General features: G+C 41.4%; 1 protein-coding gene across 2 annotated transcripts; it reads right to left on the bottom strand.

The window, feature by feature from the left end:
• Positions 1-2,925: 2,925 nt before the first annotated feature.
• ZDHHC4 (zinc finger DHHC-type containing 4) lies at positions 2,926-13,697 on the bottom strand. Of its 2 annotated transcripts, XM_024212438.2 has the most exons (8): positions 13,523-13,697; positions 12,460-12,593; positions 11,828-11,958; positions 8,538-8,611; positions 7,215-7,393; positions 6,040-6,165; positions 4,776-5,020; positions 2,926-3,606 (listed from the first exon to the last, which is right to left on the bottom strand). In XM_024212438.2, exons 3-8 carry the CDS (start codon positions 11,948-11,950, stop codon positions 3,322-3,324), a joined length of 1,032 nt encoding a protein of 343 aa, XP_024068206.2. In that variant the 5' UTR covers positions 11,951-11,958; positions 12,460-12,593; positions 13,523-13,697; the 3' UTR covers positions 2,926-3,321. The 2 variants fall into 2 exon arrangements, with proteins under 2 accessions (XP_024068206.2, XP_029767154.1); XM_029911294.1 differs by lacking the exon at positions 13,523-13,697 and having other exon boundaries at positions 12,460-13,202.
• Positions 13,698-15,522: the final 1,825 nt, after the last annotated feature.

Raw genomic sequence — 15,522 nt, 5'->3', positions numbered from 1 at the left:
CCCTGCGGCTTCCCACAGCTCCCATGGGCTGGGAACAGCAAACCATGGACAGTCCATGTAAACGAACTGTCTCACACCCCACCAGCAGATTACCCTGACAGGCTGCAGGTTGCCCACCACTGCCTTAGAGTCAAGTGTTTTTCACCTGGGCAGGAAACAGGCTCAATCAGCACTAAAGTTTGCTATTCCAGTTGCTTGGGAGCAGGAGAGAAACTCGTTAAAATATATATAAGGCAACACTTTATAAACTGAAAGTGGTATAAATTAGGACATTATACATCTTTGTTTTAAAATGGAAATGCCAGTACTATAAAGACCTCTGCCTAGCTTTAAGGTGCAATAAGTGACTAACAGTCTTAATTCACACCGTCTAACTTTTTGTACAGCTGCCTACAATAAAGGAATATCCTTTGCCAAGCATTTACCTCAAACCATGGGACAGTAGTGTTCTGGTATTTAAGTCTCAACTTAAATGGAAGATGTCTTGCTCTGAGAGAACCAGATTCATAAATAACTAAAGAGTTTCTGGGCAAATTTACCACTGATGAAAGACCATGGTTTCATGCCTTCCAACCACGCTACTTTAATCCTCATAAGGCATAGTAATGTAGGTTTATCTCTATCACAGACAATAGCCTTTTATCTAAAGAACTCTGACAGAATGCATCATATCCTTGCAATGCTCCACAGGTGGCTACTCAGAGCTAACCTTTTCGTGTGTGAAGCCATATTGTACAAGATTCTTTTTTAACCATATACAGATTTTTACTTGCAGATTGTAAATAGAATACATTTTTTAAAAAATAAAATATTTAAAGTTCTTTATGGTTCTAGTATTTCTCCTCTAGTGAACTGATCACCAGAACTACCATGAAGAATCTCTGAAAGGAGAAGGGGACATTTCCCCCCCCCAAATGTACAACTTTAAAAAAATCTTCACTGAGGGTGATTTGAACTTGTCTTCAACTTAGTGCCTGAAGTCTGGGTGGCACAATCCCTCATAGGTTATGAGGTTTCAAACAAAACTAGGGCTTCAGAAAGCCACCTCCTGTTTTATTCACTCCTCCCCCCAGGGTAATTAGCTTAACATTCTGGACCCTACGGCCCAGATCCACAAGGATATTTAGACTCCTAACTTCCATTGAAACCCATGGAAGTAAATATCGTTGTGGAGCTGGGCCTGGGTTCCTTTGTATAACCCTAGCACAACCAAGGGCAGTGCAATCTTCCCCCTACCACTAAGCACCAATTTTAACCAACCTGTAATTTGACCTATTATGGCTCCAGGGATTAAAAAAAAAAAAGGCAAAAACTGGGTGAATGGACTTAAAATGGGGCTTAGACCTGTACCTGTCATCCTCTCACTGCCACTCAGGGTGAGCTTGGGATGAAGACAAGTGATTCATGAATAATTAAATATGAGCCCATCCACCCAGCTTATATCATGCATCAACTCTGCCAGAATTCAAGTCTCTTGAGTTTTACAACATGAATTCCTCTCTCATTTTAGGACTCTGCACTAGTAATGGTGGCTAAGTAGCCACAATTTCAAAGCCTCAGAGAAGATTTAAAAAAAAAAAAAAACTTGCATACTTTTCTATAGGAAAGTCCTACATTTACATATGCAAAGCAACTATACCTAAATTTTATCACCAGAGTTTTCAATAGTGACTAGTAATTTTCAATGAGCAACTTAGGATACCTATAATGGGGTTTGATTTGCAGAGGATGGAAACTCAGCAGTTTCTGAAAATAAGGGCATATTGTCAAATTGAGGCATTGAAACATCAAGTCTCAGCCTGTGTCACCGCCTGCGTACACATGCTCTTCCTATAGGCTCTTCCATTGCAAAGAGCATTGAAGGGAAGATCCAAACTAACACTGTTTCCTGGATGAAATGATACATCTTTATATTTTTTTAAGTTACTGCTTTATGTAAAAAACAGAGTGAAACTACCTATGTTTACAAGTAGATTATATAGGCAGCATTTATATTTTTTCATTCACGCAAATGTATCTTTTTCATGACAAGAAGGGATTAATAGTTTTCACAAGACTGTCTTAGCAGGCATACTCTTCATCATGAGGTAGGGTTCTGTCACACATTTAGTATTTCTTTTACTGTATCACCTAGGAGCCCTAGTTAGGGGTGAGGGCCTCATGGTTGTAGGTACCTTGTACACACACACAAAGATGGTCCCTGCTCTAAAGAACTTCCATGATAAATCAGCACCCCTCTTAGGAAAATTTATCCTAATTTTACAGGGACACTTTCTACAGATTACAGATCTGCTTCACAATGGGTATCCATCACAAGTACAGCCAGGGAAACATTTGGCTTAGTAAGCCAAAGGAGACCATTCTCACAGCTTCTTATTACCTGTAAAACCCTCCCATAACCACTGGTGATGTGTAAAGAGGATTAACTTCAAGTTCATAAAATCAAATGAAATTAAACAACTGTCATGGATAGCATCTAAGCAAATACAGAATACAATATTTTCCTAGCCCCTCAAAGATGAGGTGGAATCAGAAGTAGTGTGATCCCAGCCTAAACTTCTGCTCTCTCAACAATCACATAATGCAGCCATACAAGAGCCACTGTCTTCCCGGGGAAGCAAGACCTAGATAATGTGTAGATCCAAAAAGAGCTGTACAGTGTAGTAGAATATTGGATACATTCACATAGGTGTGATGAAGCCACACAACAGTAAGATTTAAGACATACTAATTAGTAGAGTCATGATCTGTTCACCTTAAGATACCGTGAAATGGTTTAAGGACTTGTACATTCATTTGCTAAAACACTTCTATGCAGTTCCTCAAAGGCTTCATTTTCATAGTTACAACAAAAACATTAGATATAAGATGTGGAGGTTCCTGCTAAATATGCTTACTATATTTAGTTCTTAACACAAATGGAAGTTGGTTAGCCAATTCAAGTTTAGTTTATTTGCTTTAACACTGTTACTCAAAGAACATACTATAGAAAATCTTTTAAGAAACATTGAGCTACAATGACATCCGAAGAAGCTATTTTCTAAAGAGGCCTACAAGCCATGGCCTTAGTCCCCGGTGCTAATAACTAGCACATTAATTCTAGAAGTTCGGCCAACACCACAGACAATGATCAGCTTTATAAAAATATATTTTACAATTGAGTCATTTAGAAAAAAAAAATCTCTTTAGCTACAGCACTTAATGAAAAGCACAGTATCATTTCAAGAGTCCTTGGTGCTGGCAAAAAGCTCTTCCTGGAGTTAAATCCTTCGGGAAAAGTTTAAAAAATAAATATAGATTTTAAAAGATGTAACTATTTCCTCATGTTTTTTTCTTTTTTTCTGAACTCGTAGGAGGTTTAAAGATTTCCTTTAAATTGACCCAAACTCCTTGAGAATAAACATTTCTGTAAACAATATGCCTGTCATGGGGCTGCAATGCCTGACAGCAAGAACATTCATAGCTTCTAGATTTATACCATTCATTGGATGTTTGGTTAGTCAGGGCCAGGTACAGGGTGAAACAGCAATACGCCCCCAGCACCAGAGATAGGACAATAACAAAACCAAGCATGAAGACAATTCTAGGAAACGTCAGGAACAGGTGCTGCAAAGACAGATAAAATAGTAACTTATTTTAAAGTCATAGTGTATAAAGTCCCATTTTAAAACATTTTGATTTCGCTCTATTAACCACAGTATAACCAGCTCAGAGATGGTGAATCCCATATGAAGCCTTTAGTAATTAAAGATTTTCAGGAACATATTTCCTCACAGAATTTGTTCATGAAGGGACACTCAAGCTTCTGAATTTGCATACTGAACACAGGATTGTGTGGGTGACCTACACCATAAAGATAAAAAAACCTGATACTTAATGGTGACATCAGATTCATTTTTAATTTATTGGATTTTGGTGATTTATGGTTGCAGCTTTAGTGTTAGTTAAGACATATTTTGGATTAAAATCCCACATGGAGTGGTTGTGAAGATACTTCACAAACATGAATTAATGTATCTGAATTCTAGGGTGATGGGTTCCATTACAGACAGAGAAATTAACTTGGGATTTGAGAGTTGGCTGAAAGAGCTGTTGGTGGCTCAGGGCATGGAAGACAGAGATAGATTGCTTCCTATCACTCAGCCATGCTTAAGCAGGCTCCAAAAATGAGTCTTCCTTTCTCGGCCAGAAGTATGGTGGCATCAATATATAGTATGAACATCGCAGTAGTCGGTGGTGTCAAACGAAAAGAAACTCAAACTCACATGAAAACTCACCTTTATTTAAGTGTGAGCAACAATACTGGCCAGGACACGTGTGTGTGTACATATGTACGTACACCCAGAGATCTTAAACCAAGACCTCTCTGGGCCAATAGAAGTTAAACATCTCTTCCAAAGGACATCTCAAACAGTAAACAAGGTTGTGAACTACTTTAAAAACATGTTAGTACAGTATATGGTAACTGATGTTTATAAGGCTATTTCTATAGAGATCAAAGATTTATATTGGATATAATTGGTTTGGAGATGGAGAGACTGGAAACTGCCATTCTAAAATATTTTTAAGTTCCTTGGAATGATTGTGCCTCTAATTAGAGCAGCAAAAGTGGGTTCACTACAAGAGGTTCACTATAATGGCTCGCTCCCCCCACAAAACAACAGAACAGCTGGACCTACTGCAAGATTCTTAGGAGATGAGACTTAAAAACAACCCCTTTGTTCAGGCTACAAGCCCAGAAATAGGTTAAAACTCAGACATTACAGTGAGCTTACCTGAATAAGAAAGAGAATCTCAACTGCATGCTCTTGCCCCTGATCATCAATGTAACTTCCAAGCATCATATTTGATAGCAGCACTACTTGGATTAGAAATGCTGTTGTTATGATTGCAAGGTTTGCAGCCATGGCAGTCAGAGTGAAGAGGTAAATGAGAAAATATCTTGTATTGAAGGCACCAATGCAGTTGTTGATCCAAACACAGTGGTGATCAAAACGATGTATGCAGTTGTTACATACACCTGATCAAAAATTAAACACAAGACAACACAATTATTTGGGTTTTAAATGACCAATGAGTTTTTTTTTTTAAATGGAGCTTAGTTTATTTCCGCCCCCAATGGAAATACAGGAACATGACCAGCATTTGCCATTAAGATACGAGAATAGCCATGTGCGTGCCTGATCACATGTGATTAGTAAAAGCGTGCACAGGAGCATACAGTGTGGTTTGTAGGAATATATCCAGACTTCTGATTCCTTCTTAAGGAATCTTTTATGGCCAGAAGACTCGTAGGAGAGGAGCCAAGGAACATTTGTCAAAGGCCTTTGTTACCATTAATGGTAAATGAAATGTTTCATCCTCTGTTTGTTACCACCGTGTGTGGCTTTTAAGAGTTAAGCAAATACGATGGTTGCAGATTACAAATCAGCAAGAGAAACGTAATATTTAAAAATTAACAGGGATTAAAACAAAACAGTTCCTCTTTTACTCGCCAGCCAAGGCTGGAGCCCAGGGACCTAGGTTTCGTCTGTTAGTGCTACCTAAAGCATCATTTGGAAGGTAGAGTGTACAGTTCCCTGCTTCATTTTAAGTGATAGGGATATCAAATACAGCAAGAGAAACATAGAATCCTGAGCTCGGGTCTTGGCAGGTAAAAGCTTTTAATTTCACCTTCAGATGCTCAACAGCTTTTCCATGTCAGGATCCAACTTGACTAGCCAGTTTTCCTTTGTATGAAGTAAAACTCCGAAGCTCGGCTAAAAGGCTGCTTTGCAATTTATTCCCTGAAACTAACCAAGATATGGTCTCCAGGCTAATATTCTCAGTAGAGTAGTTTAGAGGCAGCATAGATATGTTGCTGATAAACTTGGTTTGAGATCTCCCTGAAAATGAGCAATAATGCCAACAATTCTTTGCAATAATTAAACTGGATAACTAAGTTAAAGGCAGGTGAACTGTAATTATCAGCAGCAAATGAATCTGGTGTAAATTTGTTTTTTTAATATCCTTGACAAGCATAAGGATAAAGACTCTTACTGCAGTGTTTAGATCTGGCTGGCTTTTCCACATTGCATGTAGGACACATGGTGCTTTTCTGAAACATTACTCCATCATATGCATAAGCCTTAAGAAAGGACTCCTGATTTGATTGTGTTATTATACCTATAAGAGAAACAACACTATAGCAGCAAACTTCTCAATCAAGAACTGTTGAATATTTAACACTGTGTGAGGCTGCTCATGCACTTTGAATTTGTCTGTGTGTTGCCAGAATCTCAAAGGGGACGACAGTCTTACGATGACTGTAGTGAGTGGAAATAATAGTACAGAAGCCCATTTTTGGTGTTACTCCCCATTTTTGGTGTTACACCATCTTTCCAGAGATAAATATATTCTCAGAATACTGAAGTTTCTAATCTGACTCAAACCCCCCAAAACAGAAAAATCAAAGCAAAGGTTATAAAATTTGCTCACCAATGAAATAATAGTGATGATGACATTAGAGCTCTGGAAAGCAGATGAATGCCCTACAAATACATCATCTCTGTTTTTTTATCTCCAAAGCCTGGTCAATAAATACGTTCCTGGTTTTCAAAACTCTTCCAGGACTTTCTTCACTCTACCCCTCTGTGAATTTGTATGCACCTCCTCCTGGCTCACTCAGTGACTGGTGGATGAGGAGGTGAGATGATTTGATGAAGGTTGCAAAGTAAATTAGTGAGTGACAGAGCCATGACTAAAAACCCAGTCTTCTGTTGGGACTCCCGACTCCTTTGATTTAACCACAATATCTGCTTGTTATACAGAAATACACTGTGTGGTAAACATGAATATTCCTGGCTTTGGAGCGTGTTATTAAAATACACCAAAAGCAATTAGCCCACTTTCTTCCTTATTAAGAGCTAATTATGGCAAAGTGTTATTTAAAAAAAAAAAAGCCCAGCTGTTTTTTTCAGGGCAAGTGCAGAGAGTACATTTCAAACTGTTCATCACTTATTTCAGCACTTCTTATTTGGAGCGTTAAAGAAATGGGATTTGTTGGGGCCATTTCTGATCTACCATCCAATGGAACGAATTATCAATCAGGGATGACACACACAGCATTTCTGGGCAATTACACGATACCTTGGGTGGTGGGAGAAAGCACCAGGTCAAAAGCGAAATGACAATTGCCCACGAAATGCAACAATTCAAAATAAATATGAACTTACCAGGGTTGGTCACAGAGCACAGAATGAAAAACCCCATATTCACAGCCAGCAACAAATACGGCAGCAGAAGGTAATGAATGCTGAACTCCATCTCTTGGCAGTAGCCAAATACTTCCCAAGTGTATTCACCATAAACTGCCACTTGTAAGGCTAAGTGCAGGACAATGAACAGGCAACTTCTGTAATGAAAGGGGAAGAGGACAGCTTAATTCACAAACAGTGCTCTAAATACAAGATAAGCGTCATTCAGAGGTGACATTTCAGCAGCAAAGGCTCTCTCATGCTCAGGAATAGCTGCTACTGAGCTCATGGTCAAACTAATTTCTCTAACTGGGATTCCCTACTGATAGCACGCAGCCTAGCCAAAATTCCCTAAATTTACAATAACTCCCAATATTTTTATGTCTTTGAGGGGTTCTTTAAGTAAATCTCATCAAAGTCTCATAATCAAAATGGACCCTCACAGGCACAAAAGTGTGCCACAGGAACAAGCTGATTCTTAGACAACACTTTAGTGCTGACAGAGTCACCTTGATCCCATGAACTGCTTTGAAAGCACTGAATAAACAAAATATTGAAGTAAAATTGACCAACTTGGCAGCTGTAAGAGAAAGGACGCAGCACTATGAACAAGAGAGCAGCATATTGGGAGGTTAATGATGGCAAACACTAATTCACACCTAAAACATACTGCATATCACATTAGGTGGACCATTTAAACTGTCAGTGTGCCATTTCCCCAGCATTTAGATGCTCAGATACATCTTGCTGAATCTGTGCCCCAAGTTTAGTGCACCCATGTTGGGGGGGAAATTACTGTGGATTAAGGGAAAGATGTGTCTATTAATTAAATTTCGCTGTTCCAAGAGTAATCTGGATGAACACCTGTATTACTCGTTTTATAGCCTTAGCAATATGTGGTTTACTATAGCCTGAATTCTCAGTTACAGAAAAGCTCTATTCTATTGTTCTCATACCACCTTTACCACCATAGTTTCTGAGCACCTTCCAGTAATACATTAAGTGACGTGACTAACATCTGCCTATGTGGTTCATTCTTTCAAAACTATGGAGCTACGCTATGTAAAATTTGCTTAAATATTTTAGGACATCCATTCTCTCAACAGCAAGCAAGGAAGAGAGAGAACCGCACAGCTAACTTTAAAGAGAATCTGTAGTCCCAGACAAACATCCTTGGCAAAGAGGGAAACACCTCTAAGAGCAATCTCTCACAGCTTTGTTGGTACCAATGGGAGGCTGCCATCAGTAATGATCAGAAACAGTTCAGGAAAAGGATGTCAAAGAAAAAAAGAAGTGTGCTACCGTGTGTGGAAGAGCCTGTGAAGCACCCTCTGTGTTGCTCTTTGAAGCCGTGTTGGGATTACAGATGAAGATACCTGGAGCAAATGAAGATACCAATCTGAATTACACATCACTTTTCCCTCTTTGTAGCAAAAAATTCAAACAAAAATAATATTTCTATAGCACCTTCCATCTGAGGATTTCAAAGGACATTAAAAACATCAGTTCACTAAAGTCTCCTAATTCCTCTCAGGTGGATACTGTTATATCCACTTTACGGGGGGGTTGAGGGGGGGGGAGAGAAGAGAGAACTGATGCACAGAGAGCCAGTTTTTTAAAGGTATTTAGGCACCTAAAAATGCTGATGGGGTGTTCAGAAGCACCTAAGTTGTTTTTTCACCCCAGATCTTACCAATTCTGGGAAATTTTAAAGATCAGCTGTTTGAGTTATTTGTGATTTAAAAAAAAAAAACTTAAGGTGTTTTGTTTTGTTTAAAAGGAAAGAGCACCTTTAGGCTGAGAATATGCATGGAAAGTTTTAGACCAAAAGAAGAACTTTGATGGAGTTGAGTGAGTGAAACCAAAGGGTTATAACGAAAGTCAAGAAGCGACCAGGAAAGTGATGCTGAGAATATCCAGTTTCATGTTTTTCTAATGGTCAATTCAAAAACTGACATAAACAAAGAAGGAAAAAAGCTGTCTGTTTTCATTCAGTGACATGATTAGCACACTCAATGCTGTGGAACTGTCTCTATCTGCCAGGGAGAAGATGATTTATCTCTATAGCAACACACCTCTCCACCAATGGTGCAAAAAGCGCAACAGCAAAGCAGAATTGCTATATGTGGGGGGGGGGGGGGGTTGCACCGGGGCTTTTTATCTTACATGTGATAAGATCACAAGCCAGGCAGGTTTGGGAGGGATGGTACGTATTCCACTTCTAACAAGTCTGCCTCATACTACAAGATAGTTTATGGAAAATTTTTAAAAAACAGGAGGCTATATGCTGCTGTTAGAGGGGCATTAGAAATCATTAGATATAAAAACAAACCTCTTATGCAACTTTCAGAATCTGACTTCAAATTAACTGTATGAAAATGTGTTTACTATCCTCTAACTATCATTGCATCCAAGAGAGGACAGAAGGAAACACCCCATTTCTCCCCGATGTAAAAATTAAGGTGGCATAAGAAGCTCGTGTGTTTCAGAGGGCTCCCCCCCACACACCACTGAAGTAAACAGCATTCAAATTAAACCAAAGCAAAAAGGCTCTTAAAAATGTTGCCTTTCCCTGTTATGGTTATGGAAGCAAGATGATATGAATGTGGAAAGAACTGCATACAGAAGCCAACCATTTTGCACCAATGAACACTGGCAGCATGAAAAAGAGAACAGTGGGATGGACGCTGACCTGCCAGAGAGCTAGAAACAGCTATGGTGTGTGTAAGTAAGTCATTTTATATTGTTCAAAATCCACATCTTGAGGTGCTTAAAATAATACAATCAATCAGTCAGTCACACCTTCAACAAACCGGTGGCTTTATGCATTTTGGCCTACAGTCAGAAACCAACTAATTTTTTTTAAAGATATGGTTTATACATAAACCCCCCTTTAAAGTTACCCTGTAATTGTTTAACTTTGATATTTTCACATTTTATTTCTTTGGCAAAATGGGAGTACTTCTTTTACATCATAAATGGTATTTGTAATATCTAGTTTGTTGCATAAACAGCACAGAGAGATATTTTAAGTAATGAAGAAATACAATCAACAATTTGCCCAGCTCCCTTTACTCGCAAACAAAGTAAAATAATAAAAGCCAAAACCTGTTCATAATCATGTAACTAATGTTAAATGTGTCTAGTTACTTCACTGACTTTTCAGATTTTTCATTCTCCTTTCCCTGCTTATAGCACAGTGCTATTTCTTTCCATTTAGACAGATTTGTTTAAGAAAGGAATATTTGTTTATTCTTGTTCTTATTTATTTGCAACAAACTCATGATTTTTTTAAATCTCCTTTTAAAGAAAAATGCCTCATATAGCTAAAGTTCTTCATTCTCCTTATTTGTTAGCATATTCTACCAAATAACATTACTTACATAGTACTGAGTAGGATTTTTTAAATAATTGTTATTAAAATTGCAGTTGCGTATGACCCATTTGCTAGATTCTCTCAATTAAAACAGCCCTACAATTATTTTTATGTGAACTACAAATATTGTAAATGTATGGCAACTCAGGTTTCTTGTTTATTTTTATTGTTTTAAGGATAATTATTTTGCAGTGCTATTGAACAAGTGTAATTTTTATATTACAGAACAGCAAGTTCTGTTCTTACCCCCTACAATGCAGCCACAACGTTGGTTTCAACTACATTTTGTGGTGCATTCCGAGCCCTGGAAACCTTTCATGTATCTACTGAGCAGGTTCAGCACAGTTTGCTGTAACACAAGTCTCCTGTCAGTATGCCTCACCCTGAAGCAGAGGAACCCCCAAGCCAAAGTAAGGGGGGAATTCAGTCTCCATGGCCCACTCAGATTTTGGTGTGTCTGCTGAGACTGATTACATGCCATCTGTGAACTGGAGAGTGACCTCATTTCAGATAGGTCATTTAGACTTTTTGTCACCACCAGCTGGGCTACCAGCTTTGTGCATCACTGTGTGCAGGATGACTGACAGATGAAAGACATTGTATCTCATTCCTGATCCCGGCTTACATCTAATTAGAGGGGTATTCATATGGCATCATGGAAATGTCCATAGTAGGTCTCAAAACCATTAAATTGCTACCAAAATTCCTTGAAAAATCAACATACCAAGGAATACATAAGTGGTTATATGGAACAGACTCTATCCCAGTACCTCACTCTCTTCATGCAGAAGACAACTGGAGGATCCACTAGCAGCCGATTTTCCCTTGTTCTTCCCCCACATCTCCAGCCTCTTTCTGCCCCCACCCCCAACACTCTGCCACCTATCAGTGGGCCTCCTTACATCATCATTGCTCAAGAAAACCACACCAGTTCTGCTAAGAGCAGGCCCACAACCAGTAGAGGATAGGCCAGGATTGCCCCCCAAACAAATAAGGAGCAGGCTCTTTTCTGTTTTCAGAGCATTATGCGATATACATAAGTGTAAGAAACATGCTTAAATCCATACAAATTATGACCCTTTTCAGAAATTTAAGTGTGGTGCATAACACAGCCAGCCAGTCACAGAGACACAAAGCTGAAAACCGAAGGGTCAGTTTGTTCTGGCTGCACTCATACTCAAAACTGGGGAGACATGACCAATGTTAGACTCCTTACCTGAGTTATACAACTGAGGCCTCTTGCAGGAAAACTCTGTTTCCTTCCTGAATAGATGCAGACTAGAACAACACTAGCCAGAACTAATAGCAGATAAATTATGAAGAGAGCCAAAAAGTCCATCCTGCGTCCTGCAACAAAAAAAAGGAGCTTATTGGCGCTGCCTGCTGCTGTGTGTACCTAGCCTCTATGCGCTAGTATCTAGGAATAGAAATGCTGCACATTATTTATCAAAACATTTCTAAACAGTACCCAATTCTGATGGAAACAAGTCCTGGAAATCTCCACAAATACTCTGGCATGGCTCAGAGCGAGGCAAAGAATCTAGTTCAAAACATTATTTGTTTTCTATAGAGCTCTAATAGTGTGCATGAAGCATTTTAGAAGCACCTACAGCCAAAACAAGGAGCCACCTCTCATTCCATAACTGGCTTCAGCCCCTTTAGGGCAGTAATAATCCATTTGTATTTACACACAGCCCAACATAAGAGGGCTCAATGTGGACTGGGACCAATGGAGGCTACTGTAATAAACAGCAGCAGCAGGGGAAACTCAGAACTCTGAAGTCTAGACAAATGCATTGATTTTCATCTTTGTTTTAAAACGTGCTCATCTGCATTTATCACTCTTCCCTTGTGTTCTGTTTATTTATTGTATCCACCTGTTGTTGCTTGTCTTTTACTTGGACTGTAAGTTATTGGGGGCTGGAACATCTTTTTGTTATATGTTTATATAATGCCTAGCACAATGGAGCCCCGCTTGGGATCTATGGGTGATATCACCATGTAAATAAGAGTAATAATCTGTCATTTGAAAAATCTACAGATAGTCTAGATTTAAAAAAACCAACAACATTTCAGTTCCCTTTTAATACTAGGAAGCAAAAGGAAAGCCTAATGACACCTGCAGTTTTGTACCGCACTGACAAGCCATCATTTCTAGACTTTTAAGTCTCATGGATGTTTCTACACGGAGGTTTGTTGGACTTGCAACGAATACGTGCACTCGGGTCCCTACCATGCTAGACCCGTTTACTGCTCCTCAAACGCCAGCTTTAGGGATAGGGTCACCAGACAGCAAGTGTGAAAAATCAGGATGGGAATGGGGGGTAATAGGCGCCTACATAAGACAAAGCCCCAAATATCGGGACTGTCCCTATAAAATCAGGACATCTGGTCACCCTAAGGGATCCCGCTACCGAACCCAGCCACTGCAACGCTGGAAAGGCTTGTCTGCCCCAGGGCCCGAGCCTGCAAACAGCTACACGCCGGAGTAGCGGATCGGGCCATTGGGATCCATGGGGCAGCCCCGGGCCGGGCGCCCCCCACTCGTGTGAGTGAGGGGACAGCTCTCCCGCGGCCAGCACCGGCGCGCTCATAACCCCGCCCAGCCCCCCTCGTCCTGCTGCGAACCCCCACCCCGGGCCCCCCCCCGCCGCAGCCCGGGAGCGGCACTGCGGGGCTTGGCTTCGACCCCTTCCCCCAACAGCGTCCCCACGGCAGCCCCCGCCCCGGGCTCGGAGCCTGGCGGACAGGCGCTGAACATGTCGGGACTGGCAGGGCGGGAAGCGACTCGCCCAGGGGCTCCCGGCCGGAGCGAACCCAGGGGGCGCAGCCCCTGAGCCGGGGCCCGGCCCCTCAGAAGCGGCTGGGCCTAGCCCGGCTCTGAGGGAGGCCTCCGGCGGGAGAACCTCACCGCCAGCTTCCCGCCGGGCCCTCCAGGTCTGGCTAATCGAGCGCCGAGCAGCCGGCTGCTCGGGAATCGTTTAGTCACGGAGGGGTCGTTGCCTAGTAACCGGGAGGCTCCGGGCCCCGCCCCTCGCTGGGAAGATTCTGTGGGAGGCAGAGCTCGGGTCATAGGACCCCTCAGAATCCCGCCATGACTGACCGGTACGAGACCGGAAGTTCCGGTTACTAAAAAGTTATGCAACCGGAAGTTCTGTCAGCCCAACCGGAAGTTCGTTGTCTGCTGACCCAAGGACATTGGAGCAGTGGCTGCCACCACCAACCAAGTTTAATTTGTCCCTGTCTGTCCAAACTGCCCAGGAAGTGCGGTCTTGTTGTGGCATGTGGTGCGAGGACATCACTAGCCTCGCACTGTCCCTTAGGATGATGTGGTGATGCTGGTGCGCTGCCCACTGTATGATGTCACAGCCCCCATCTGCCACTTGGTGCATGATGTCACAGCCTACTCTGCTACTGCCTGATGCTGCGAGGTTGTTGCTACTGCTGCATGATAATGCCACAGTCTTCAAATCGCTGCCACTGCGTCAACAGGCCACTCCCTAGCAGAAGGAAGATGTTTTGTTAGGACTCTGCAAGGTGCCATGTCATCATAAGAAGGACACAGGCATAGGTGCTGGAACTAGGGGTGTGCCCCCCCCCCCGGCTTTAAGTAGTTATCAACCCAAATACATGGTTTCCGCCTTCAGCACCCCCACTATAAAAATTGTTTCAGTACCCCCGGACACAGGGATGAGTCATCATGAAGGGATGCTGCATCAACACATCTGAAATGCAGGAGGCCGTAACTGTCTCACAGGCTGGATGCAGGAGGCTAAGCCCTGTGAAATTTGAGACCGGCCCACAAATTTTAATCTGAATGGAAAAATTGGACAGAGGCTGCATCCAGTGGGATGGAAGTGACTTCTTCTGAGTAGAGAGACCAAGACTGTCATGTGCTTTAAGATATAAAGACAGTTATTCTCAATTTCTAAGCAACTTGCCAGCTAATTATAAACAAAATAACATAGCAATAAAACAGCAATAAATTGGCAGCCAATGATAACAACAACAAGAATGATCAAAGAGGAGGTACAATCTGTAAGATTAAAAATACATTTATTTATTGGAAAAAAAAGAAAAGAACAAATGATCCAGTCTGACCAGAAAACCTTGGTCTGAGGCATGCATCTGTTTCATCCCCACACCCCTGGAATACCTATTCCAACACCGCACTGTCTAATAATGGCATCCAGAACATGTTACTTCCTCAGGTCTGAAGAAGAGCACGGTGTAAGCTCAAAAGCTTGTTTCTCTCATCAACAGAAGTTGGTCCCATAAAAGATATTACCTCACAGAACCTGTCTCTCTAATATCCTGGGACCAACACAGTTACAACACCAGGGCATGTTACTTATAGTTCAGTGGCACTGGAAATTGTACAGAAGCCCTGCAAAATGGTAGGTTAATAATCCAGTCAGTGAACTGGTTGGTAATGATGCTTTGATTTATAACCTAGTAATGTCCCTTTAAGCCTTCAAAGTCCAGAACTGAGATCTTTTTGGTTGCAATTTATTACTAGTGCAATGGCAAAGCCCAAGTATTTTCCCCAAATCAACCTCCCTGCTGTTGGAAGCCCTCCCCAATTCCCACTTGTTGTGCACAGCTCATGAGAACTAGACAATAAGAGCTGCCATACTGGGTCAGACCAATGGTCCAATTAGCCCAGCATCCTGTCTCTGACAGTGAGTACGGCTTCCAGGGAGTGTATAGAACACGGCAATTATGGAGTGACCCACCCATGCCTTTCACTCCAAGTACTGCCTATGTGATTGTCAGAAAACATTCCAAGAGTCCTAGATATATGCACTTCCTATGTGATCCACTTCCTTGCTTGCAGAAACCCTCACACATCACACCTGGTGTGGGCCTCCTCCTTCATCTACCTACTGCTCCTGCCAGAAACCTTCCCAG

This window comes from Terrapene carolina, unplaced genomic scaffold, assembly GCF_002925995.2.
Source record: "Terrapene carolina triunguis isolate 2854851 unplaced genomic scaffold, T_m_triunguis-2.0 Scaffold93, whole genome shotgun sequence".
Lineage (NCBI taxonomy): Eukaryota > Metazoa > Chordata > Testudines > Emydidae > Terrapene > Terrapene triunguis.
This window is presented reverse-complemented; position numbering and strand designations above follow the sequence as displayed.